This window comes from Cebus imitator, unplaced genomic scaffold (assembly GCF_001604975.1).
Source record: "Cebus imitator isolate Cc_AM_T3 unplaced genomic scaffold, Cebus_imitator-1.0 Scaffold28, whole genome shotgun sequence".
Lineage (NCBI taxonomy): Eukaryota > Metazoa > Chordata > Mammalia > Primates > Cebidae > Cebus > Cebus imitator.
The window spans coordinates 8,618,426-8,646,037 of record NW_016107343.1 but is presented as its reverse complement, the minus strand read 5'-3'; the positions used below and the strand labels follow the sequence as shown (position 1 = coordinate 8,646,037).

At 48.0% G+C, this 27,612-nt stretch overlaps 1 protein-coding gene across 2 annotated transcripts in view; it reads right to left on the bottom strand.

The window, feature by feature from the left end:
• Positions 1 to 27,612, bottom strand: part of GRIK4 (glutamate ionotropic receptor kainate type subunit 4) — a 337,584-nt gene that overhangs the window by 90,755 nt on the left and 219,217 nt on the right. For both annotated transcript variants that reach the window (XM_017523559.2, XM_037736753.1), the window contains exons 9-10: positions 24,171 to 24,323; positions 23,142 to 23,246 (exon numbers count right to left, since the gene is read on the bottom strand). In XM_017523559.2, coding sequence (XP_017379048.1) covers positions 23,142 to 23,246; positions 24,171 to 24,323 — 258 coding nt within the window. The remainder of the gene's footprint in view (positions 1 to 23,141; positions 23,247 to 24,170; positions 24,324 to 27,612) is intronic.

The following is a 27,612-nucleotide window of genomic DNA, read 5'->3' as shown; positions in this document are numbered from 1 at the left end:
GTCTTTTTCTCTCTGTTGTGTTTTGTTTCCTTTATTTTATTTTTATTTTATTGTGATAAGAACACTTAATATGAGATATACTCTTTCACCAAGTTTGTAAATGTAAAATACATTACTGTTGACTGTCCCATTGTTTCAAAGATCTCCAGTGGGAAAAAATCCACAAGGTACTGAGTTCTTCATTCTAGAAAGTTACCTAAACCTAAACTCAACAGTGATGGGTTTTAGATTGCTTGTTTTTCCCAATGGATCTTTCTTTCTTTTTCTTTTTATTTTTAAATAAAAGATGGGGTCTTATCATGTTGCCCAGGCTTGTCTTGACCTCCTGGCCCCAAGCAATTCTCGCACCTTGACCTCCCAAAGTACTGGAACTACAGGCGTGAGCCACTGCACCTGGCCAGAACTCTTTTTATACATATAAAAATACGCACACACATATCTATATACATAAAATCCCAATACATCTCTACTAGCTAGAGCCGCTGGCAAATCATAGCTGTTACTGTTTTTAGGTGGGCAGCCAGGAGAGATGGCTGGCTAAAAACCCAATGAAACGCACACATCCTTCTCTGTCAGGCTTCTGCAGATATCAGCAGTAGCTTCCCTGGAAGACCCACACAAGTTCCACAGATGCCATGCAGTTCTATTCCCCAGAGCTGGGCTCCCCGTTCCTACAGAATTTCCAGGGACAATAAAGACATGTCATACACTTTCCCGCTGCCCTCACCCTATGGGCCCAGAGGACTGAGAGTTAGAGGGAGTGGCTCCCTGCCTTCACAGTCTGCAGAAGGTGGAGCCAGGCCTCCCCTGGACCATCAGCTGGGCGCTCTCATGGGCCTCTAGTTCCAGGCAGGAGCCTTACAGTCTCCACAGTTGGGCCTTTCATGTGGAAAAGGTGAGATGACCAAATGCTCCCATCCACATCCTGCAAGAATGCCACCTGGAAAAGGGTGGGCAGCTTCCCCCATCTCTGCAAGGGAAGCATGGTTCTGTGCATGTTCACGGTCCTTTTCAGTTTACAAGCAAGGTCTCCTGCATATCCATTCAATAAGCCCCATTATACAGAAAAAGAAACCAAGGCCAAAATAAAAGAGACCACCCAACTTGCCTGAGGTCAGAGAGCCTGTCAGCTGAGAGGCCTGAGCTTTAAGTCCTGCACACTTAAGCGCAGATGAATCTTCCCGAGGAAGCCTGCCAGGTCATCCTGTGTGACTCCTCCACCGTTCAACTGCACATGCATGTTTAGCTGTGTGTCTTCCCCACAAGCAGCCTGTGTGGCTCAGGACATCAGGTGCTGGCCTTACCTATGCTTGTACTCTTAGTCTGGGACGCCTTGGAAGTGGGGGAAACCATCATCTATCAGCAGATTGCTGTTGGTGGTGAAGCATGGGCAGAAGGCACTTTCTTTCTCTGAGCCCTCCTCTGGCCTTTGGAGTGCCTATCATCTCTCAAATGAACCAGCCAGGCCATGTTATAGCCCGGGTTTCCCTTTCCTCCTCCTCTCTGCAGGGGTGAGGGATGAGCTGCTAGGTTTCCAAATGAAGGGGGAAGAGGCAATAGTTACTGGATGCCTGATGTGTTAGACATATCAAGCCTATCATCTCTGAATCCTCCCATCACCACTTTCAAGTAGTTGCACGTGTTTCTGTTTTAGTTCTGAAGAAACTGAAGCTCAGAGAGGTTTAATGGCTTGCCTAACGTCCCCCGGCTGGCAGGTATAGCATGGGCTTGAACCTAGATCTGTCTAACTCTTAATTCTGTAATGTTTCCTGTTTCTGCTGCTGTCTCTTCGAGTGGGGATACAAATGTGCCCTTCATTTAAGCAGGCCAGGCCAACCGGGGAATGGCTTCAAGGGCCTCCACCATCCACTAGGAAGTCCAGACACATAGCTTTCTTCTCTTTGATCTTCACACTCCACAAAGACAGGTGAAATTATTGTCCTTGAAGCGGCTCAGTTTCCCTGTTTGAAAAATGGATAGAATTGGTCCCCAGTGGTCTCCTAGGCTGAGAGGCTATATTTTAGGCAGAAAGAACATAAAGCACAATTGGGCTAGATGTCAGCACTGGAATGTCTGGAACAGGACTGAACTCCTGAGAGTCCTTTCTGTCACCCTAAACCTCATACCGACAGAGCCAGTGAGACCTTGGCTCCCTGCCACCCACTGTCCCACCGCCCCTGTTCTGTAGGGATCTAATCCTCACCAACCACTTGCTCAAAGAAGCCCCATCCCCAGACTCCTTGGTCTTACCCAAGCCACGAGATAGGTAAAAGCCAGGGGTAGAAACGATTTACCCAGAGCCAGATCCAACAGCCTGAGTAACGCGCCCTCCCGCCTCCCTCCTCTGGGGACATGGCAAAGAGACTAATTAGCCCCCAAGCTTCAGTCAGGAAATGAATCCCCCACCCACCCTCCCATTACCCCCCAAGAAATTAATAAACTCATCAGATCCAACAAAGCGGCTTGGCAGCTATTACCCAGTGCAATCTAATTGCAGAAAGGCAGTGGGAGGGAAAGGGAGATTCAGAGCCAGGCACCCTGGGATACAGGCTAATTGCCCCACCCACTGGGCACCCTCAAAGCCATACAAGTGCCAGGAGTGGGCAGGAGCTATAGCTCTTTCATCACTGACAATCTGTGGCTCTGCCTCCAGCCAAATCCCTTTGCTCCACCCTGTGACACCTGCCCCCCAAATCTCCTGTAGGAACAGCTGTTTTGTAAGCCGCTTCCACATGCCCACACGTGCAGGCTTGATTTTGCTTCAAATACCGTCTCTCCTTGGCTCCCTCTGTACTGCGTCTCTTGCACTTGCTCTGCCTTTCCACTGCTTAGAGGCCCCAGGGCTTGCAGTGAAGGAGGAGAAGGTATGGATTTGGACAGGGCCACTGCTAGCCTACATACAGCAACTTAATGCAGGGAAGAAAAAAGCACCCCTCTGGGCTGATGTGGCCCTGCCAGTGTGCCCTGGGAATGCAGAGTTTGAGCTGGACTTCATCCTTGGGCAGTGCACAACCAGAGACACCAATGCAAAGTTAGACGGGAGTTTGACCTGGCTTCTTTCCTGATGAGCTGTGTGACCCTGGGTAGGTTACTGAATCCGTTTGTGCCTCAGTTTCCCCATCTATAAAATGGGAATTAAAATAGTAATTATTACATCATAGGGTTCTTAAGATTAAGCGAGATGGTATATGTACAAAGTACTGTGTCAACACCTAAGCTTTTAATACCATTGCCCAAGACAGAAGGTGGGATCTCCTGTGTGCTCTATGAAAAGCTTCACACTGTGGGCTTTAGTTGATTAGGCAGATTGGGCCGGTGTCTCAAAGTATAGTTCCCAGACCAACAGTACCAGCATTAGAAATGCAAATTCTCTTCTTCTCTGAGACAGACATTTAAAAAACAAAATGAAAAATGAAAAGAAATGCAAATTCTTGGGCCCCACCCCCAACTGACTAAATCAGAAGTTTTAGGAGTCGGGCAGGCTGAGTCAGACCAGAGCAGAAAGACCAACTCAGAGGACAAATAGGATGACCGAGAAAGGCTAGGGTGTGGGATTAACAGTGCTTCAACGCCTACCAGTGGTCAGTAAGGAAATGTTTACAAACTGGCTCTCCCAGAAAAAAAAAAAAAAAAAGGCAAAAAGGCCCTGATGTGTAGCATTTGCCAATTTCTGTGGTGTAAACACTCCCGCTATGGCTGGTTCCAAGCTGCCAACATCCTGTCACCAAGCACAGAGCTGGGAATGGATATGTACAATGGATTCTTGCAGGCTGGGGCAAGCCAGCTCTAGCACATGACTGGGGCCCACCATACTCACACGGGCTCTGTGCTGGGCACTAGAAGGTCATGCATACTAATCCCATTGCCACCCCACTGTATTCATAAGGAAAGCAGGGTCCAGATAAGTTAATAGTTTGCCTAAGTTGCAGAGCCGGTGAGTAGAAAAACTAGTATTCAAAACAAGGCCAATGGCTGCTTAATTGGTTCCACAATATTTAAAACAAATGTGTAGTCCTTCTATCTACAGATTCTTAATGCCATTACAAGAAACACTTTATGATAGGAGTGCTTAGTCAAATATTAAAATTTAGGTAAATATAACCAATATGGGATGTGTTTGCACGTACACAGAATGTATCATTTACCTAACATCCCCAAGGGACACAGATGGATATAAATTAATAATGATCTTGCTCCTTAACCATTAACATTCAGGAGAGTTTATTTATTCAAAACCATTGTTTCCAAAACCCCTTTCTAAAGGAATTATTATGTTCCTCTGTCCTCTTAAATAGGGAGCCTGTCTACCTTAATATGCAGTGTTATCATTCTGAAGCCAATTATTACACCGTGCTGTGATACAGTGCTGGTCTTGGGGTTGCTGAGATGTAGAGGGCCACTCTCAGCAGCTCTGTGCTTTTATAAGTTAGTTTGTCTGCTTCTCATAGTGTCTGTTTCCTTTCTCATTGTGAGCCACCACTTCTTGCTCCTATTAGGACAGCTGTCTCTGAGCCTCTGTCTTTCCAGGACCCCTGGGTAGAGCAGCCAGGGACCAAGCTTGAAAGAATTGAAGGAGAGCATAGACAAGGAGGCTGATGGGGCCACAGGGTTGTAGTGAATGGGTTCCATGCCATCAATAGGGACTACCTATAGTCCTTTGGAAAGGTGATGACTATACAACTAAATGAGTGTCATGGATTTGGTCTGTCGCATGACCCCAAGTCAGTATAAGCAAGCTGGTCACTTCTGCAGCAATGCACTGCAGAAAGTCCTGCATCCAGAGGCCAGGACCGCAGGGGTCCTCTGATGCTTCCTGACAGAGGCTGCAGTGTGTCATCTGCCATCGGGAGACCCACATTAGAATCTGGCACTCTGGCCATAGGTGGGTGACCCCGAGCAAGTCAGCCTCACCCCTCCACAGCCTCCACCCTAATCCGAACCCCCATTGACCTTGCCTGGGACTAGAATCCACTCTGGGCCTCCCTGTCTGTTCTTCACACAGCAGCAGCCAGTCGTCACTACCAAATCTCACATACACTCCAGTCCCTGCTTAAAACCCTTCAATTCTTTCCCATTTTGGCTTAAGGATAGAGACAAAAACCCTTACCATGGCCTGCAAAGCCCCCAGACGTCTGTCCTCTGCCCACTCTCCATCCTCTTCTCAGGCTCTTTTGTCCAGCTTTACCTGTACTGTAGCCAGGTAAAGCCTCACCCGCCTTGTTCACGCGTTCAAGTGCAACAGGTTCCTTCCTGCCACAACCTTTGCACATGCCATTCCCTGTCTGGAACTCTCCTTGCTGCATCAACCCCTGCTCCCCAGCCCCCTCTCACCTAGTTTAGGAGTTGGCAAACCCAGGACTACAGGTGGAGTTCAGCCCACTCCCTATTTCTGGAAATAAAGTTTTACTAGAAGATAACCCTCTCCCCATTCATTTGTGCATTGTAACTGCTTTCATCTACAGCAGCAGATTTGCTCAGAGCCATGTGACCTGCAAAGTCTAAATATTTATGATCTGGACCTTCGTAGAAAAAAAGTTTGCCAAATCTTGATCTACTTTACATCTGTTAATCCCCCCTCAGGCTTCAGCTCAAAGATCCCTTCCTCTAGGAAACCTTTCCTTGCTGATCCCTGAGTCGGACTCCTCCAGAATCAGGTTCTTTTCATTCCAAACATACATCGATGTGACTATTGCTCATGGCCTGTCTTTCTTACTAGATAGTAAGCTTCATGAGAGTAGGGATCATGGCCGGCTTTGCCTGCCCTTTTATCCCTAGAGCTTGGCGCAGTGCCTAGCTTATCACAGATGCTCAATAAAATTGAGTTAAGTGAATTCACCAGCAACATTGCATATAGTATCTCACTTAACCCTCAGCCTACCTTTAAGAGGCAGTTATTTTTATACTCATTTTATACATTTTAAAATCCTGAATCTTAGCGAGGTTATGTAATTAATGTTCCCAAAGTCACACGCTGCTAAGTACCAAGATGGGGGTGTAAACCCATGCTTTCTCCATCCCCAAAGCATATGCTCCTAACCACTGTGCTATTTTGTTTCAGGGTCAAGACAGCAATGGGAACAGGCATAGCACAGTGCCTGGCACATGAGCAGGGACAACATGAACTTTGCCCTCTCTGTGGCTCAGATTCCTTCCAGGCTGCAGTCAGTGAGCCCTCCTGTAGACCAGTCCTGAAGGCCCATGGGCTCACCTGGATGTCATCCCTGGGACTTGCATGCCCTGCTGCTGACGGGGAGCCCTGACAATCCTGCCTGCTCACAGTTCTCACTCCTGCCTAGAATCTCACAGGGTTGTCATTTTGCCACTTTGTTCCCTCCCAAGTAGGTAAAAAGAGATTCATTTTTAAAGCCCCGAGGGATTTCCTCACATCTTTGCCTGCATCCGTGGGTGTGCACGCAGCACTATAACATTTAATATTTTATGTACATTTAGATGATTGTTCTTTGCACTCAGCACTGCCAGGATCCAGCTTCTTCTAGGGAGGCCACTGTAACCCCAAGCCCGGGTAAGTCCTTCAGCTTCAGACTCAGATTTTGCAAACACTTATTGATCACCTTTGCATTCTGGGCACTCAGCCATGTGCTCTGCTTACATAAATTTCCTTGATTCTGCACAACAACCTTGTTATTATTCCCACCTGAGAAATGTAGGCTTAATGGCGGTACATCAGACAACAATAATAATGTTTAATGTAGGCACTTTCATACAAGTTTCTGTTGAATAAATGAATGAATGAATGAATGAATGAGGTGAGACTCAGAGATGTCAAGCAACGTGCTGAGAGTCACACAGTTAACAGAGGATTAAATTGAGATCGGAACTTAGGTTCTGTTTATTACTATACCACCTGGTTGAGTCAGGACAGGTGTGTGCATTCTTGGTCTTAAGACACGGGCCTTCCCACATTCCTCTCTAATCATCATGAACTTGGTTATTGAATACAGTCTTGAAGGGAGTCACTTCCAAGAGTCCATGTAAGCGTCTCTGGCCAGGGCCTGGACTGGTTGCTTAGGAGCTTGCACAAGGGGATTCAGGAGGTACAAGATGACCCACAATTTTTTCCTCCTCTGCCATGTATAAGCTGTATGAGCTGCGGTAAGGTATTTAACCTCTCTAAACCTTCTCCATCTGGAAATAAATGAACCTGCATACCCATAGTACAGCGTTGTTGTTAAGCAACTGAGATAAGGCACGTGATGGCCCTTGACGAGCCTTAGTAAGCCATGGGAACAGAGGATAATGGTACCATTTAACAGTACCATTGTGTATGTGGTGGGAATGCAGTTGGCCAGAAGTCAGGAGATTTGGGTTCAAGTTCCACCCTGTAACTTACCACATAGTCTTGGGGAGTTGATTTTGCTACCAAAATAGCTCCCCTTCCCTTCTCCCCTTATTAGGATGATCTGAGGCAATTACAGATGTGACAAAAGTTTCAAGACCTATCCAAATGCAAGCCCTGACTGGGCACAGTGGCTCACACCTGTAATCCCAGCACTTTGGGAGGCCGAGGTGGGCAGATCACCTGAGGTCAGGAGTTCAAGAACAACCTGACCAACATGGTGAAACCCGATTTTCTACTAAAAACACAAAATTAACCTGGCGTGATGGTGCATGCCTATAATCTCAGCTACTGCAGAGGCTGAGGAAGGGGAATCACTTGAACCCAGGAGGCAGAGGTTGCAGTGAGCTGAGATCACATCACAGCACTCCAGCCTGGGCAATAAGAGTGAAATTCTATCTCAAAAAAGAAAAAGAAAGAAAGCAAGCTCTTTCTATTTCAGATCCTTGTTCTCCAGGGACATCCAAAGTCAGATAAACCATAACCAATGACTCCTTTTTTAAACTCACAGGTTCAGGGTACTACGTTGAAGTTCTCACTAGGAAAGATGCATATTAATAACGTATTTGTGGCTTCTTGAGTGCACAGAAGTGATTTTGACATGTGGGCAGGAAAAGTGACATTTGGGTGAAAACACTAAGGCCAGGAATCCCAGCAATAAACTGACATTGTTAGAGCATCAAAGTCTCTTATATCATACAGAGCTATACTTTGAAACAAAACCAACTAAAAAGGTTTGCAATATTAGCCTCCATGGTGAACACCTTGGCACGAAGGAATAAAGGCTTACTGCATCTAAATCTAGTATCTCCAGTCATAAAAGTTCCATGTACAGAGGAGACTGAGTCATGAGTAAGCAAGAGCCCAACTGAGTACTGGAGTGGGTGATCTGGGGAACAAAGGGAGTTGCTGAAGTTGGCCAAAGGCTGCATTCTAGTAGCAGAGGGAACCATCAAATACGTGGCTTGTGCAGAATGCTGCTGAAAATTCTGGATCGGAAAAAAAAAAAAAAGGTAAATGCCAAAGGCAAGAGATCAAAAACAATCCAGGGAAGGGTGGGAAGACTCCATATCAAGTGAACTCTAATTGGGCTTTATTAAGCCTGCAACTCAGTTGGTCCAAGGCAGTATTTTGACAAACTGTGAGTTGCAACCCATTAGTGGGTTATGAAATCAATTCAGTGGGTCAAGACATGCATTTTAAAAAGCAAATCTATACCTAGAATAGACCAGAGTGCAATGCACACAGCAGGGGTAACTTGTTTCACAAGCTTTAGTTTCAGTTACATATAGATGGATTTTTACGTTTCTCCTTAATGGAAACCCAAATGTAAGTCACACTAAAGAAGTGCGCAAGTACCTGGCATAAGAGATTTGGAGGCTCTATCTGTTCACTACTCTATCATCAGCCCTTAGCAGAGTACCCGGAACATAACTGGTGCTCAACGAATATATTTTGTTGGCATCAGTGAACTCCTAGTCCTGGTCACTTGTTATAATTGAAGGACTAACTACAGTATAAGAAAATCATACAAGCTAAGACTTTTGAACACTTACCATATGCCAAATACTGGATTAAAACCTTTATATTTGTCATCTCATTTAATCTTCCCAACCACATTACAAGGGAAATACTGCCAACACCCCTGTTTTATAGATAAGAAAACTGAGGCTCTGAGAGTTTGGGTTTCTCGCCCAAAGCTCCATAGTTAATGCAGATTCAAACCCAAGCAGGTCTGCTATGCTACACTTCCCCAATATGTTAATTCTATTGGGTTGGGAATATATGGTTAAACATTTAGTAAACATTCAAATCCTTATTCTTTATCCATTGGCATTTGCCATTGGCGTTCCTGCCTGAGATCCCACATCCCTGAAGATGGCCTTTGCTATCCCTTGTCTTTGATTCTGGGTTACATATTTAGAAGAGGATGTGTAAATAAAGCTTGAGGAAGAGGGTAGTGGGGGGCAGTGAAATAAGCAGGGTGGGAGTTCTGGCTTCCCAACCAGCTCTGCCATCCACCACAACCTTCTCTGAGTGGCCCCTGCTCAGGCTCCTCATACTCCCCTTCCCCTGAGTTTTCTCGGTTATCCACCAAGCTTCTGCCTGAATGTCACCCATCAGGGAGGCCCCTCTCAGTCCTTTGTCTAGGCCAAGACCCCCATCACAGACTCATGCATAGTGCCCTGAACGCTTTGTAGCACTCATCATATTTGTAATCAGATAGTTACTTAGGTAATTATTTGCTTCGTGTCCATGTCCCGTACTAGACAACCCATCCCACGAGTGAAAAGACTCCGTCTTGTTCACTATCATATGTCCGATAACTAGCATGGAATCAACACTTACTACATATTGGCTGGATGTATTAATAAATTCCCTTTTGTGGCTCCAGCTTCCCAGGCAGTGCCTGGCCTATAACAGGTGCTCAATAAATATCTGTTGAATTGAATTACGAAGTTCCTTTGGGCAAGTCATTTCTTTTTATCTTTAGTTATCTTACCTATAAAAGAAGGGTATAGGCTTACTCCTTGCAGCTCAAACAGGATTCCTGAAAATGCTGAGTATATTTATACAGTGATGTAAATTTGCAAAGCGGCTTGGGGTAGAGCTTAAGAGAGACGAGCTTATTCTTTTTTACTTTTGGGGGTGTCAGCAGCTCTTGTCTAAGCAGTTGCCTGAGCAGGCAACCCCAAAAGGCCTCCTACAGGTGACAGTAGGAGGCCACTAGCAGCACTGCTTCCCTGGCATGAAGGTGAAGCAGGTGGCCACCTATGTGAGGGATACAAGGAAGGCTCCTCTCCAATCTGCCACAAAACAGCCCTCTCTGAGCTCCATGAAATGAAGGTAGTAACAGGAAAGGTGAAATAGATATGTGGACCCAAGGAACCCAACTAAGGAAAAAGGGAAGAGGCTTTAGGAAGAAAGCTTTCTGCCCAGTACATAGAAGAACTTTCTAGGAATGAGAGCTTTCCAAGATGGAATATACTCTTCCTGTAGGTGATGAGCTCCCCGACACCGGAGGCATTCAAACGGACTCTATGATGATCCATCTGCAAGAATCCAAGCAGCCGATTAGAGTGCTGATCTGGAGGATCTTTATTATTCCTTTTGACCCCAGGAATATAAGATCTGGATTCCACTTTTGCATCAGGGGAACCAGGACAAAGGCAGGACATCAAGGGGAGATGAAGGCCTTGCACATTGTAAGAAAACAGGAGAGTCGGTCTATGGGGCAGTGAAGGCCGAGAAAAGGCCATTGTAGGAAAACTTCAGCTACTCATAAGTTTGCTCATTCCTGGTCTTCTCTCCTGGCCGAAACTCATTACAGTTGATTCTCATTATTATTCATGGTAGTTCTGTCCTATAAAGTTGCCATAAACACTAAATTAGGGAATATTGAACCATTTTTGTTCCTACGGGAAATACAGGGCTAGGTTCCTGTGAGCCTCTGATCACATCGCTTTCATCAATCAATCAATAACTTTGCTCTATTTGTGTTGCTGTTTGCAGACACCTCTCTTAAAATACATTGTTGACGCATTAACGTTAAACAACAGCACTCTCACTAGCGCCTGAATGCAGTTTACCTGACATATGCGCTTTCTCTGGAAGGGGCATCAGTGTTCTTGCAGGTCGGGAGCAATAGATAGCACTTCAGCACTATGCTTGGGGGTCATTTTAAACAGAAAAATTGCTGAGAAAGAGCGCAGAAATAGACAAGATGTGGCATGAAGTGGACTGTGAGAAGGACACGTGTTTACAGGATGAGAGCTGAAACAAGAAGACACAGCACAGCCTCATTCAGCCTCAGCTTGGAACGTGCACATTGGTGATTCCAATTTTTTGCTGCTCTGTGCATGTCTGCAAAAGCACTGTATTGATTTGGGGGTTACAAATCGATTTTAGTAAGTAGTCGAATTTGCAAACATGGAATCCACAAATAATGAGGATCAACCGTACTTGTCTGTGCTCGAATGTGTGGCTTGTGCCAAGCCGTGCCCAGACTTCCATCTCTAATCTCCAACTTCTGTCATAGGAAACAGAATTGGGTCTAGCCCTCACTGCTCCTCCTGCCAAGGAGAATAAAACCACATTGGCTCTTCTTAGAGACTCCAGTGACAGCAAAAGTAATAGGGCAGGAGTGGAGCTCAGTCCACGCCAGTCGGCTCTAACTAAAAATGCCACCCCCGCATGATGCCTGTATGAACTTAATAGACTTCCCACCTAGCTCAGGGTTTCTGAAGTTACATTTCCCAGAGGTAAGCTGTGAGGATGCTCAGATCTCCTTTCTTTTTGGACAGAAGCGTCTAAGCGTCTAAACCGGCCGGGCTCAGTAGCTCAGGCCTGTAATCCCAGCACTTTGGGAGGTCGAGGCAGGCGGATCACCTGAGGTCAGGAGTTCCAGACCAGCCTGACCAACATGGTAAAACCCCGTCTCTGCTAAAATACAAAAATTGCCCTGTGTGGTGGCAGGCGCCTGTAATCTCAGCTACTCAGGAGCCTGAGGCAGGAGAATCACTTGAACCCAGGAGGCAGAGGTTGTGGTAAGCTGAGATTGCACCACTGCACTCCAGCCTGGGCAACAAGAATGAAACTCCATCTCAAAAAAAAAAAAAAAAAAGAATTTCTGTTGCCTACACCCCAACTCCCTCTTCTTTTCTTGCATAGTCAAAAATCTCACAGACTCCCTTCTAAACATTTTGGATGATCAAATGGCCTGCCTCAAATTGCCATGTGTGGAGTGCATAGCAGGGTCCATCAACACGAGGACTCATCTGCACACCCTGCTCTCTCACCTCCAGGAAGCTAGAAGGTATTTCGAATTAGCTTCTGAGGAGAGAATTTATCAGAGAGCTCAGGCATGCTGGAGATTTTTCATCTTACAAGAAAATTACTGCCAAAGAACATGACACAGGCAGGCCATGCCTGGCTTCATTTGTTAAACGCACCAGGTGCAGAAGTATCTTGGGAAAGCTGGTTGTATTAATAACACAACTTTGCGCTCTGAGTGGCAGATGCCAATTGAACTCATGGTTTTAATGAAGCGCCTGGGTGGAAGGAAGCCGGTTACTCGCTGTCCTTCAGGAACTCAGGACATTGAAGTCAGTAGAACGCTGGAGGGCAGGGGAGGGTGCAACTTCTGAGCTTTCTGCAATGGCCTGAGCATGGTGCGGCTTTGCCACTAGCTGGAAGCTGACTCGCAGCAGGCAGCTGGCATGTGCCCGGGCCTTGCTGTGCTTTGGCTGGATGGGGAATTTTTAGTTTTGGGGGTGTCAGCAGCTCTCGTCTGAGCAGCGCTCTGTCAGGTGGGCCTTTGAGGTGCTGGGACTCTCCCAGGACTCTTCCCTAGGCTTTCACACCTAACCAGAGCCACTGCCAAGTGAAACCAGTGAGGCTGCCACATTAGAGAGTGGAAAAAGGAGGGGTCAGGGATGAAGGAAAGAGAGAGGCAGGGGAGGGAGAGGCTGTGCGGAGGCTGTCCTGAAGCCCTGAGTGGCCAGCCTGGCAGAACTAGTGTGTGCATGGCCCGGCTGGCAAAGGCCAGTCTTTATGTGGTTACAGCAGGAGTGACCTGGCCCTGGGCGTCTCGCTCACCCGCGGTTTGTACTCTCTGCCCTGTGCCAGCCTAGAAGCGAGATTCCAGGAATACCGCACACAAAGATAGACAGATACATAGATAGTCATCTCTGTGTGAGATGATAGAACTAAAATTTGCAAATATAGTAGAATCCTCAAAGTACAGCTATAAACAATGTTTCATTTTGCTCTCACAATAATTTTATGATGCACATAAAGCAGATATGATGATGATCACCATCCCTGCTTGACTGAGGAGGAAATTGAGACACAGAATGCTAGAATAGGAACTGGGAGAGCTGGGACTCTGCCCTGCGCCTTTGACCATGAAGCCTTATGCTCTTTGCATTGCCCCACACTCCCTGCTTCTGCATGCAGCTCCCTTGCCTCCTGGGATCCACCTTTGTTCTTTCCCCAGACTTGCCTGCCTGCAAACCCCACACCTCTGGCCGGTGGCCTGGCCCACCTCCCATCAGAGCTGACTGACGCAGGCTGCTTCCTGAGACGGAATTAGCAGGTCCGCCTCTTCCAGCTCTTCCAGGCATGAGCTGGCTGAAGAGACACGGAAAAGAGTCACTGGGAACTGGCAAACTTCCCCAGGCTGATCTCAGGCAGAAGCGTGATCGGGCACATTATAAGAAATATATTTAAAATGCATCACTTTAAAACCCTGCTCTTCTGCCCAAAAGCAGCCCCCAGCTCGAAAATTTAAGCAGCTCTAATTTGTTTGCCGGCTGATGTGTGAATAAGCTTCTGCAGTCAGTGAATTTTCCATCAAAGCTGATAAGCAGGAAGTCCCTGTGCTTTGGGAGAAAGAACCAGACTTATGTGTGCCAGGGAGGCAGGAGAGAAAATGCCCTTCAGGTTACACCCTGCCGAAGCCAGCTCATCTGCCCCTTGACTGTTGTCCCTGGGGTGGACAGGAGAGCCTGGATCGCTCACAGGAGAAAAAGTATTTCAGGGTCTTTTAGTGAATGAGGGGAGCACTGTTCTTGGACAATGGAAAGAAATGGAAAGAAGGAAAGGTATCAGTGATTAGAGGGGACTTTCGCTTCAGTTTTAAAATTCCACCTGTCAGCGGGGTGGTCATATGAAATCTTTCTTGAACAACTTGGCGAACAGTAGCTTCAGAGAACTCTCGCCACAAAATCCTCAGGTCCCCACGGCTCTGGTGTCCCTGTTGGCTATGAGCGCCTAGGGCCTGGAGAGCACAGCTGTGTGCCCCCTGCATGCCTCCCCAGGGCCCAGGGAGGGGGGCTGTGCACACACCAGTCCCTAGTTCACTCCTGTATTCACTCTCCAGGTCTGCACCGAGCACCACTCTCAACGGGCTCAGGGTGCCCCAGCACTGAATAATAGTGTGAAAAGGCTACAGTAGAGGGAGCACATAAACGGAGCACTGGACCGGTACTTGCAGGAGCTGGGGGTTAGGGAAGCCTCCCTGAGCTGAGTTTTGGAGACGTGAGTAGGAGTAGCCGGGTGAGAAATGGGAGTGGGTACAGGTGCGCCGGCACGGGCATGCAAGAGAGCCTGGCGTGCCTGACTGTCACATCATCTAGTATTGCCAGGGCAGAGTGTCAGAAGGGCCAATGCAGAAGAGGGGACTCAAAGGTAAGCAGCACCCAGCACCTGTCACCCTGAAAGCAAATGGGGGCCACCAAACGGTTTTAAGCCCACAGATGTGTTCTCTGGTAGGAAAGCTGGACTCACTGTCCTCCAACTCTAAGAATTTTTTACGTTCTATGAGATGTTGTCAACTATTTTAAACCTCAATCCAATTCCCCTTCTCCTGGCTCCTTAATTAAAAAGAAGAAATAAGTGACTTCTCAGTAACCTTCAAAGCAGCCCCCAAGTCACCCATCTTTTTTTCTGCTCCCTCCACCTGGATCTGGCCTTGAAGCTTCCTCATCAAAGGCAAAGTCACTCCCACTGGCTCTGGGGGAATCGCCCACCAAGTAGCCTCCCCAGCTGGCCACGGAGGTCTGTTCCCCAGCCTGAGAGCTGGCACTCAAGGCTGCTGATTCCCAGCAACCAAACCCTGCTCCAGCGCTCTGAGCCAGGTCCCGACAGAAACAGCTTCAAAGGATCTGCATATTTATGGTAAACTCCTTCCTCAAATTGAAAATGTATTAGACATTAGCAATCAGCACTCTCAGAGCTGCCTCCCCACTCCCACCCTGCAACCTGTCTGAGCCTTAATGGTCCTTCTCCTTAGCACAGAAGGGCTGGAGCTATGATGGGGGCAGCTCATAATACGAGGGGCTGGGGTTAAGGGCACAGATGCCGGGGGTACCTCTCCATGGACAGGATGCTCACTATTCTTCCACGCCATGTGAAGATAATGTCAGAGCACAATTTCATCTGACAGGCAGGGCGCTTTTATGGTTTTCTGTTGTTCTAGGTTTGTTTGCTTTTGAAATGGAGAAAGGGTCCTGGATGTGAAGATAGGAGTGGCTCTCAACAGAGAAGCAAGTCTGCTAAAATTCCCACCAGAGCAACAGAAGCTGTTTTCCGTAGTTCTCGGTTGCACAGGGCCACGGTAAGAAATGTGGCTGCCTCGACGTGACTCAGGAGAGCAGCAAAGCAAGTTCCACCGCTGCCAATACAGGAGGATCCCGACTCCCCCGGAAAGGGGGCAGAGCTGTCTCTGCGTGGGCTTCTGCCAGGCAAGGTGGCAGGACAGGAAATTAAAGAGAGGCTGCCTGACCTCCTAGCAACGGGTGGGACCCCCAGGAATTTCAAGGAGTTGGGTTGAATTCTCTGAGCCTTCTGAACTCAGGATCACTGGATCCCTGAGTTCCTGGTTTGCAAGGGTGACTCAGGAAAGCCAACTCATTCAACCTCCTCCTCGGCTTAGAACTCAGATCATTCCAGAGAGCCAGCCCCTTGAAAGCTGAGTTGATATAAGCTTTGGAAAACAAAAGTCTGGCTGTCAGCTCACAAGACTTATTACTGGCCCTCTCCTTCACTGCCTTGCCTGTTTCTCCAACTCTATAGGAACAGAGTGAAATAAAAACATGGTCTAAGGAAAGTGTGGCTCAGGTCTAATTTCTATGGAAAGTTCATCTGAAAAGAACCCTATGTATCTGGTGAGGAGAAAGGCAAGTGGAATAATTAATTGATCCCAAGGCCCAGAGTTCAGAATGAATACAAATTTGGAAAACAAATTCCAGTAAGCAAGCTAATGTGGCAAATAGAAATTTAGTGTTCAGTTTGAGGAAACTCATAATCCTCAAGCACGCTCAGCTCTATGTTGCTCAGCCCCATGTGGAGTGTGGTGTTCGATTTGGGCCTTGTGTTTTAATAGACAACCTGAAAAGCACTAGTGGTAAGAGACGTGGAAGTCATGTCATGTTGGGTATCACTGCTTGAGAAAGGAAAAATGGAAAAGCATGAAAACATCGGCCCTGTACAGTAAGACCTGGCTGCAATTTTGCCTTCCCCAAAAGATTATGAGCTCTCAAGGGAACTATGACTCATGAATCTTGCATTCCCAGCCCTTGACACAGAGAAGGTGCTCAAAAATTCTATGCTAAATTCAGGCATGAAAGAATAAATGAATAAAGGAAAATCGAACTTTTAAAAAATATTTGAAGAGCTGGTAAGAAAGAGGAAGCAGACTAATCCTATTATGGCAGAATTAGAAGATGGATATTGACCCAGTGCCTGGAAGCATTTGGAATGTGTCCCTTGAGTGACAATGAATTCCTCAGCCCAGAACATGCTCAAGGAGAGGCTGGATGGTTATCTATTTCAGGGAAACAATGGACAATGTTCTTGCACTGGGTTGGAGGAATCCATGAAAGGCCTGAAGGTCCCCTCCAGCATGGTCTGGGGCAATTCTGCCTGGTGGAAAGACCCTGGACTTTGAAGGCAGATGGACCCTGGACTCAGACCCAGTTCCTAAATTTGGCACTTACTGGCTGTATGAATGTGGGTATGTGGATACATCACTTCTCTCTCTATCTCAATTCTGTCACCTACAAGCTGAGAGAATAGCTCTCCTGCAGGGTTGATAAAATGATGAGAAATTTTAAATACATACATATACCACTCAGCATAGCACATCATGTAGGTGACAATAAATGTTAGCTGTTATGTCCGTAGAGCCGGCTTTCTCTGTAAGGACAGGCAAGCACAAGACTGTGCCATGAAGTTTTAGTTTGGATACTTCTTGGGCTCACCTAGGTCAAACGTTGAGCGGTTACGACCTTCACTGCTCAGAGAAATGAGACTAAGGTATCCACATAGTGATATACAGTAAGACAATGGAAAAAGTTTAGATCTGCATCTTTAACTACGAATAGCAAACCCCAAAGGCTTAATTAGAGCCTGTTAAGCCATTTCCGATCCTCAGATGAAAGGTGCGCTCGTCTTATTACAGCACTGACAAAGTCGCTCGGGGGCTGCTCAGAATCTCTGATCTTTAGACCAAGTTAAATGAAGGAAATTCAGGGCCGTCTAATGCTGTACTTCCTTCTTCCTTGCCTCTTCCAAAGAAGATTTATCTCAAATCAGGAGACTATACTTTCCTAACACTGTTCAGGCCATCTTCCGTGGCACAAAAAGGGAAGATACAAGATGGATGATGGAGATCTGGCATGCGCAAAAACCGGAGGGTGGAGCTGAAACCATACTGCCAACTTCTATGCCCATAAACCAGTAACTGGGAGATGGTCCTGGTTCAGAAACGTCACTGACAAGGCACAAGAGTCTCCAACAGAAGTTCCATAGAATCAGTCCCAAGAAGGAAAATCCTGTATCTGAACAGAATCAAAATACTAATCTTTAAAATAGTGAAAAACAACCCTGAGTTCTGAAAGACTATTTTTAAAATGGCAATAATCCTTTAATCAGCCACCGGCAGAGTATGTGGTATTTGGTTCAGACATTTTACCAATTACGACCCACCGGGTCCCTGTGTGGGGCTTTCTAAATAATCAAAACCATCTCTTAATAGTCACTCGCCCAGAAAGGAAGAGAGAATAAAACCAAGCTCCGGTGAGAAGATGCCATTCCTAATGAACGCCCAGCCCAGCCGACCGTCACGACCCTGGGGCTGTCCTGGTTTGCAGCAGGTGGCAGCAAAGCAACAGACCTGGCTGAAGAGTTTTGATTCGGGGTTTTAGAGATTCCAGAAAAGTGAGGAACGGCTAGGAGTGGGAGATCCAGGAGCATGGGCTTTGTCATTGGACAAGCTTGAGCATAAATTCCAGCTCTGCCTGAAGTCCTTGCTAATAGCGGAACCAAGTTCCTTCCACTCCCTGAGCTCCCGTCTTCTTATTGGTAAAACGGGAATTGATCTACCTTGAAGGGCTGTCCTCGAGATGGGAAGTGATTTGTGCCAAGTGCCCATGTGGTATCTGGTATGCAGAAGGTACTCAAAAGATGTTATTTTCCCTGCTCCTTGTCACTTTCTCCTCCCCTGCCCAGCATCACCTTGAATGGAATTGGGAGAATATTCGCTCAGAGACACTGACATTCTTCCCACCCTAGAAGAGAGACCCAATTAATTATCACTCCCTAAACCATTTCTTCATCCTGTAATAAGCAGGGGAAGGACATCTGTCAAGAGGCAAAGATTGGGCGGTGATTGGGATGGGACCTGGGGACCAAAGCTGCGAAGCTACATCTGTGTCCATGATACATTACGCAGTTTCCACTCGGTACTCACGGCACCTAAACGAGACAGGAAAGCAGCAGGACATTCACTAGATTTGTTGAAAAAAAAGTGGGGGGCATAAAGAGAATAATCACCATCCACTTTACAAGTCCAATCAAGAGTATGTGTCCCTTAGAGTAGCTGAAGGTCAAAAACACATCCTCTTTAACCGTCATTTCTGCAGCAGATTCCATTCAACACTGGCTCAAGTGGATGGGGGGAAGATGTGGAGAGGTCAAGAAAAAAATTCTCTGCGTAGAGCCTGCAGTTCATGAACACTCTTCTACTAGGGCAGTATTTCTCAAAGGGTAGGCTGTGGGCCACCTGCACTGTAATCATCTATCTCGGTGCTGGTTAAAAATATGCGGATTCCTGGAATACATCCAGTTTTACTAAACCAGAATATAGCTGTGAGACCTTGGAATGTCTGATTTCTATGAAGCACTTGTGGTCATCCTGGTGCATGTCTACAATTGAGAAGCCCGCCCTGCACGGCTCACATGTGCTGCTGCTGAAGAAACTGCAGCCGCTAAGGAGGATGCCTCAACGCACAATCCCTTGCTGGCCTGGGCTGGGGGCTGAAGGACGAGTCCTGGTGGCTGATGATGTTGTTTCTTTATGACTCAGGCAGTCTTCTGGCCTTGTAGCTAGCACAAGCCAGCCTGAGCGGCTGTTGCTGGAGAAGCAGAATGAAGGTGAAGAGGTACTTGGAGCCTAATCAGCTGTCCTTCAAGTGGAGAGTGGAATCAGGGCTACCAGCCAGCTCTGCCACTGCAGGTGTCGCTTGATGGAGGGGTGCTGGAAGTGGACTTTTTCCCAGGAGCACTCACAGGCAGGACTGAGGTCCAAGGGGAGAGTTTCAAAGCCTGGGATCGGGTTTTCCATGGAGTGAGCAACCTGTTCTCCTGTCTGTTCCTCCATCGTTACCATCTCCACCCGCTTCTCCTTGCCCCATTTTCTTTTTCTTCTTATATGTCACATACATATTTGTTTGCCAACTGCCTGTGCCCTACTAGAATACAGGCTCCACAAAAGCAGCCACTTTCCCCATCTTAAAAAACCTATACCTAGAAGACAGACTGGCACATAAAAGGCACTCAACAAAGATTTCTTGAAAGAATGAATGACTATTCTTCACATCCCCCAAGCACATTGGGGCTCAGAGAGAAGTCTGCCTGACAATTTCCCCACAGGCTGGCAGCTTCACTTGTTCAGGGAATTAGGAGCCCGAGGGCACGATCTGAGTGTAATAACCCAAATTTGCACTTATGGTTTTCTATGTCAGGCTCCCTGGCTAGACTGTGAGCACTCTCTCCGTGTAGGGTCTGAATCTTTTTCAGCTTCGTTTCCCCCAGGCCCAGCATGGTACCTGATACATAGTGCATGCTCAATATATTACTTGTTAAATGAATAAAATGGCCATTCTGTGAAACGCCATCCCCGTAGTTTCTGGCTGCCTACCTAACCCTGCTCTGATTTGAGAAATTATGCAAAATGGTAGCTCTTTTTGCTTATAGGTAATACAGCTCTGGCCCAGAGATATGAGGCGCTGCTGAGAGTCAGCAGCAGGACTCTGGGCTCCACTCTGTCTGGGACTCTTTCTTTTCACTGCATCATCTTCCAAGAAGGGTGACCTGGCCTCAGGGCCCAGCATAATTACGATCTCCTGGAAAGAACTCCACTGGGCCTTTAAGGAAAGCTGATCAGAACCTTCAGATGCAGGGACAGGGGATCAGGAGGCAGACGTGAAGGGGCCTCCATAGGGGTAGGGCTTCATCAGAATCACCTTGGGGGCTTGACGACAGCATCAGCTCCTGGGGCCTATCATAGGCCTATCATATTCTTGTGAGATAGAGTTTAAAAATCTGTGTATTTAATGCTTTTCCAAGGTGATTCTGAGGCATAATTTGTTGTAATGGTTAAGAACTTTAGAGGTAGACCTATTTGGGTCCAAAACCAGCTCTGTGATTACTATTTGTTCAAGGACAAGTCAGTTAGTCTTCCTGAGTCTCTGTTTCTTCAACTATAAAATTGGGAATAATCAAAAGTATCTATTTTGTAAGGTTAAAAGAGAAAATATATATAAGACACTTAACATGGCATAAGACCCATGGTAAGAGCTTAATAAATGGAGGCTGCCATGATGACGTCAATCGCAGTGGTAGTGATCACGATGTTGACAGTGGCGATGATGATGACAATGGTGGTGGTGGTGGTGATGACAGTGGTGGTGGTGAGTGGTGGTGGTCATGATGATGGTGGTGGTGGTGGTAGTGATGGTGGTGATGATGAGGATGGTGGTGGTGATGATGGTGGTGGTGGTGGTGGTGGTAGAGGTGATAGTGGTAGTGGTGTGATGGTGGTGGTGTGATGATGGTGATGGTTGTGGTGGTAGAGGTGACAGTGGTAGCAGTGTGATGGTGGTGGTGTGATGATGACGGTGATGGTTGTGGTGGTAGTGGTGATAGTGGTAGTGGTGTGATGGTGGTGTGATTGTGGTGGCGGTGGTGATGGCGGTGGTGGTAGTGGTGATGGCAATGGTGGTGGTAATGATGATGCTGGTGGTCGTGGTGATGATGACAGTGATGGTGGTGGTGATGGTGATAATGCTAGTGTTGGTGGTAATGATGACAGTGATGGTGGTGGGGTGATGGTGGTGGTGGTGGTGATGACAATGGTGATGGTAATCATGATGATGCTGATGGTGGTGATGACGACAGTGATGGTGATGATGCTGGTGGTGGTGGTGATGATGGTGGTGGTGGTGATGGTGACAGTGATGGTGGTGAGGATGATGACAGTGACAGTGGTGATGATGCTGCTGGTGGCAGTGATGGTGATGGTGGTTGTGGTGATGATGGTGGTGGTGATGGTGATGATCATGACAGTGATGGTGGTGGTGATGATGGTGGTGGCGGTGATGGTGGTGGTGATGGTGGTTATGGTGATGATGATGGTGGTGGTGGTGGCGGTGGTGATCATGACAGTGATGGTGGGGGTGAAGGTGATGATGATGCTGGTGGCAGTGGTGATGATGGTGGTGGTGGTGATAATGGTGGTGGTAGTGATGATAACGACAGTGATGGTGGTGATGACAGTGATGGTGGTGGTGATGATGGGATGGTGGTGGTGATGGTGGTGATGATGATGGTGGTGGTAGTGATGATAATGACGGTGATGACAGTGATGGTGGTGATGATGACGGTGATGGTGGTGATGGTGGTGATGATGGTGATGGTGGTGGTGATGGTGGTGATGATGATGGTGGTGGTGGTAGTGATGATAATGACAGTGATGGTGGTGATGACAGTGATGGTGGTGATGATGATGGTGATGGTGGTGATGATGATGGTGATGGTGGTGGTGATGGTGGTGATGATGATGGTGGTGGTGGTGGTGATGATAATGACAGTGATGGTGGTGATGACAGTGATGGTGGTGATGATGATGGTAATGGTGGTGGTGATGATGGTGATGGTGGTGATGATGATGGTGGTGGTAGTGATGATAATGACAGTGATGGTGGTGATGGTTGTAATGATGATGGTGATGGTGGTAATGATGACGGTGATGGTGGTGGTGATGATGGTGATGGTGGTGGTGGTGATAATGACAGTGATGGTGGTGATGATGACGGTCATGGTGGTGATGACAGTGATGGTGGTGATGGTGGTGGTGATGATGATGGTGGTGATGATAATGACAGTGATGGTGGTGGTAATGATGATGATGATGATTTTTCATAATCTCCTGGAAAAGGTGATTTGCAACCCTTCAGTAGCGTGCTTCCTTGTTCAGCCATTCTGACAGGGAGCTCTTCAATGTGCCCACTTCTTGCTGTATTTAGTGCCTGGATTCCTGCTTACTAGCCTTTTTTAAAGCTGCAGAAGGGTTAGCCAAATAATAAGGAGTTGATTACTAGGGTGATGGTGAGGGTGGGAGACCTTCAAGAGATACTTTGAGAGTCAGATCCCTGTATCCTCTGATGGAAGAGGATCTCAGAAAAGTGAATTAAAAGTAATGGCAGAGAATGAGCAAAGGAGTGGGGAGCTGAAAGGAACTATGAAGGACAACCATCCCTCCAATGACACAGCAGGCAGGGAGTGGCCAGGAGAGGAGCATGGGGGTGAGAGCTGTGAGTTGGTCAGAGAAGAGCAGACAGGAGCAACCCAGCTATGCACTTCAGCACTGAAGGGCCTCCTTGGCCTACGTGGGATATAGCGTCTACCTTGCCGGCAGGCTCCCTGGAGTATAACACGGGCTCTAGGATTAGGGTCAAACTCAGGTACTAAAATCTTCCCTGGAAATTCTTCCCGCACATGATACCCCTTTGCCTCCCCTCTCATCCCAGTTCCCTCTGGTGGCAGGAAGAGGGTGGCTGGTGCAGGCCAGGAGCCTCCCCCAGGATCCAGCCTGCTGCTCTTGGGGATAACTGGGACCAGGAGGCCATCCCAAACACCAAGGCATGGAAGAAATGGGCTGGGGTCAGAGAAAGGAACAGAGGGGAGGGAGCTGCCACTACCACAGCACAGCTATGCTTACCTGCCGAAAACCATTCCTCGTGAACTGTAAGATTTTCAAGGCATAGTTGGACCTCTGGCCTTTGCTGTTGAATTCAATGTGGCCGGTAAGACCTTCCAATTCTACCTGTCCAAGAGAGAGTGAGTTACAGCACCAAACAGGCCCCATGTTATACTTGGCCCCAACAAGATCTCTACACAGGGGCTATTTAAGGATGCCCAGAAGAGGGAATGCAGTTAAGATCTTTCTCCTGCCCACCCACAGCCAAGGCATCTTGAGATGATAAATGTGGTGTCTGCAGGGATAATTCAGACTTGGCTTGACCTGGAGTAGGAGAAGAATGCTCTCCCAATCACCCCATACCAACTGTACAAAACAACCCAGTCACGGTGCTAACTTGAGCTCAGATTCCCCTCGGCCCCTCTTCCAGGCCCTTGGCTGCCCACAGCATTCATCCTCTCTGGGCAGGTGCTCACCCACCGCCAGGCCCACAGGAGGTCTGGATGACTCTCCACCTAACTCTACACGCAAAATCCAAGACACTGTGCTGCGGCAGGCTTCTCTGACAGGAGATGTCTTCTGTGTGGGGTAGAGATCCACATTCGTCCACCAGAGGAAGCACGGCTGGGGAGGACAACAATGGGAAACCCAGCCATGCCAGAAGTCTTGAGCCTGCAACTCCCAGAGGGATGCCAGTCTCCAGCAGCACTGCCCTTTCCCAGCTGTATGAAGCTTTGCTGAGAACACCGCTGAACAGAGAGGCCAGGTACTAAGTCTGCAATTCAGGGGCCCATTAATAGTGGAAGGCTCCAGGGCTGTTGCCTTCTGAACAAACTTCCATGGATTCTCAGTGGTTATTGGGGTTTAGGGAAGAAATGTGGCTCATGATCCATTCAACTGGGGTCGCCAGAGATCCCTGATTTATCTGGGGCTATAATACAGGTACATTTCAGAGAAGCCTGGGGCTGAGGCACTCTTGGACCTTGAACCATGTGTCCAACCCTATTAGCCTGGGCACAGCCCTGCAGGGCCTCAGCCGCCGCTCCTCACCATGCGCAGGTAGTTCATGAGGCTGGTGCCGTGCTGCCAGATCTGGGCCGAGCCACAGGACAGGGGCTTCACGCCGATCTCCTGGCTCCGGTTCAATTCCTGTACCGCAGTCACCACAGCATAGACCGCATCAAACAGCAGGGCGGAGGAGAGCTGGGAGAGGCCCGGGAGCAGGCGGACAGAGGGAGTGACAGGTGGAGAAGAAGAAAGGGAGGGGAGGGAGAAAATAAGAGGAATGGAGAAAGAAAAGAGAAAGCAAAAGAAAGGGAAATAAGGGTGCATCTTCATTGCCCTTGGCCCACATCCTTTCTCTGGGCCAGTTCTACTTCATCTAACAGCCAAGTGCTCACCCAAGGCACACAATGGTGCCAAAGGCTGCTCTGGGATTGAAGCCTCCAGCTAGCCCATTGGACCCCAAATGACTTCAAGTGCATCCTTTTTCTCTGCTCCAGGGAAACAAGCAACTGCTGTGGCTCCCAGGAGTCCTCAAGAAGAGGGCAGGGCTGCTTATCTCAAGAAGAGAAGAGAAAGGAACCTGGCCACTGCCCCCGTATCTGCCTGTTCTTTAAGGCTCAGTTAAAGGTCACTTCCTCCTACAAGACCTGAACAATATTATTTCTTCCTAAATGTACCCAATATTAGTCCACTTTGTACTGTTCAACGTGATGAGTAGGTATGAAGCACATGGTAAGTTCAAAGCCCAAAGATGACTAAGAGCCTACTTCTGTGATTACAGCAGGACAGGGAGGGGAGGTACAAGGAGACAGGGCACAAACGAGGAGAACATGAGACTGAGTGAGCCACATCCACAAAGGTCTTGGCGGGGGCGGGTTCCAAAGAGGGAAACATCTGGTGGGGCAACCAAGAAAGTCTGTCGAGGAGGATGCTGCCCTGGAACTGAGCACTGAAGCATGGGGAGCCGCTGGGAAGAGAGAAAGGCATTCCAGAGCATAGATCTGCAGGAACAAAGGCTAGGGGGTGGAGAGTTGGAGCACTCCTGGGGTGGGGTGGGGGTGGGGGCCAGAGGAAGTAGTCTATCAGACACATGGCAGGAGTTATGGCGTGCAGGGTATGAAAGTCAGGGAAGTGGTCAGCACAGTTGTGTGTTTATGCTTTCACCTTCCCTATTAAACTGCAAGCTTAAACAAGACCTTAATCTCTATATTCTGCATAGCATCTGCCATGGGGCTTGTCATGTGGCTGGCCCCCAAGACAGTTGCTTCACTTGAATTAACTTCTGGCTGAAGTCTGCCTACTACCCAATGAGTGGATACAGTGTTCGCAGCCTGTGGGGAGGGCAGAGCTGGGTATCTTTGTGGAGGTGGTAGGAGTGGAAAGACAGAAGCTGCCTGACCTTGAGGAACGTGCAATCTAAGGAGGAGATAATACCACACACTGTTAATGTACGCAGGGTCCCTGGCAAAAAACCAACCAAACAAACAAATCTACTAAGTGCAATTGACTATACACTCAGTATTGTGCCAGGCCCCTGAGTGGGGCCAGGAAGGCAGGTGGAAGCCTCCTGGGAAGAGTGGTGTTATGGGGCTAGAAGTCCACACACAGTCCCATTACAAGGCAAGTTCCTTCACTGAAACACAACATTCCACAACTGGCAACTCAACATTGCCCCTTACAAGCCTCCTCTTTCAACTGACAGTACCCTTGTGAGGGTCCCATGTAAGACCCTTGTGAGGGCACCATTCCATGTGACCAACTTCTTATAGCTCGCCTCCTTCCTAGCCAGCCCTGGGACACTGGCCCCTCCAAGGTTGGAGGGAGGGATGCTGTCTTGGATTTTTTCAAGCTCTTCAGGCAGAGCGTCAGCAGTGCAAGATGGTGAGGTGCTGAGGAAAGAACTTGAAAGCGTGAACACGAAACCCAGAGTCCAGGTCCCAGCCCCTCACCATGTGCTAAGTGATCCCAGGCACGTGAAATCTCTCCAGGTGAGCAACAATTTCTGCATTTGTAAAAGAGAAGCAGCAGTCCTTGCCTCACAAGTCTATAAAAGTGCTCTGCAAACTGCCAGTGTCAGAAGACAGCGTTCCTGAGGGCAGGGGCTATTGCCCCCAGATCCAGACAGATGTTAGCAGCAGTGCTTAGGAAGCAGGTGTTGGCTGAACTAAGTCAGGCTCCAGGGAGTGGTAAGGACAGGAGGCTACAGGCGGGGTGGATGGCCTTGCTACCTACCCAGTTTTGCTACATGTTGGGCCAGGAGGCCTAGGAGGGGAACTGGGTGACCATCTCTGGATAATCTCTTTAAAAGGCAATTACAGAGCAAAACAGTCAACAGAGTTCCTCTGCTCCAGCCCAAGTTCACCTGCATCACAAAACTACCTGACTGGTATATGTTTTCTTCCTCCCTCACCCTTTCTCCATCCCTCTCTTGCTGCTTCTTCCCCTCCTTGCCTTGCTTCTTTTCTTTCTTCCCACTTTTATTCCACCACTAACATCTGGCAGGAACCATGGACCTCAACACCTTCTCACTCTCCACAGAGACACTGGATCAGGCCACTGAGTCCCCTTGGCCTCTGTCGAGTCTCCTGCCTCCACTGCTCCAACTCCCCTCCCATCTGTCCCTTGGTCCCGGAGCCGCCTGGAACCCAAAGAATAAGCAACAAAGGGCACCCCATTCCCACCATGGGGAACAGTGGACGCCTCTGCAGTGCTGCTGAGCCAGGATGAGCTGGCCTGAGCCACCACACTCCTGAGACCCTCCGTCCATCATCTTCCACTCTCTCTTCCTGCCCTTCCCCTTTGCCCTCAGCTCCTTCTTCATTTGATGCACCCTGCCTGGCAGCGAATACTCTTTTGCAAGCCTACAACTGTCCTTGTTCTTCCATGTAACTTGCTTTCCCCTCAGCACATGTGGCTCTTTTATTAATGGGCCTCTCACATTTGCTTGCCAAAAGGACATACGGACTCTGCCCCAAACTAATGCTGCAGACTCTCTCTTTCCAGCTTAGACAAATTGAGGGGAACTTAGCTGTCCCTACTGAAACTGGCTTCTAGATCCTTCTGTTTGGCTATTTAAATGATACTATAAACAAATTTCTGTCTAACCTTCTCCCTTGCCTCCCAGTTAATCTCGCCATTCTCAAATTCCCAAAATTGTAGAGTGTTTGAGCTGGAAGGAATTCTAGAAAACAGTTCATCTGGCTGGGCGTGGTGGCTCATGCTTATAATCTCAGCACTTTGGGAGGCCGGATGGGTGGATCACTTTGAGGTCAGGAGTTCAAGACCACCCTGGCCAACACGGTGAAACCCTGTCTCTACTATAAATACAAAAATCAGATGGATGTGGTTGCACGCACCTGTAATCCCAGCTACTCCAGAGGCTGAGGCAGGAGAATCGCTTGCACCTAAGAGGCGGCGGCTGCAGTGAGCCAAGATTGCACCACTGCACTCCAGCCTGGGCAACAGAGTGAGACTCTGTCTCAAAAAA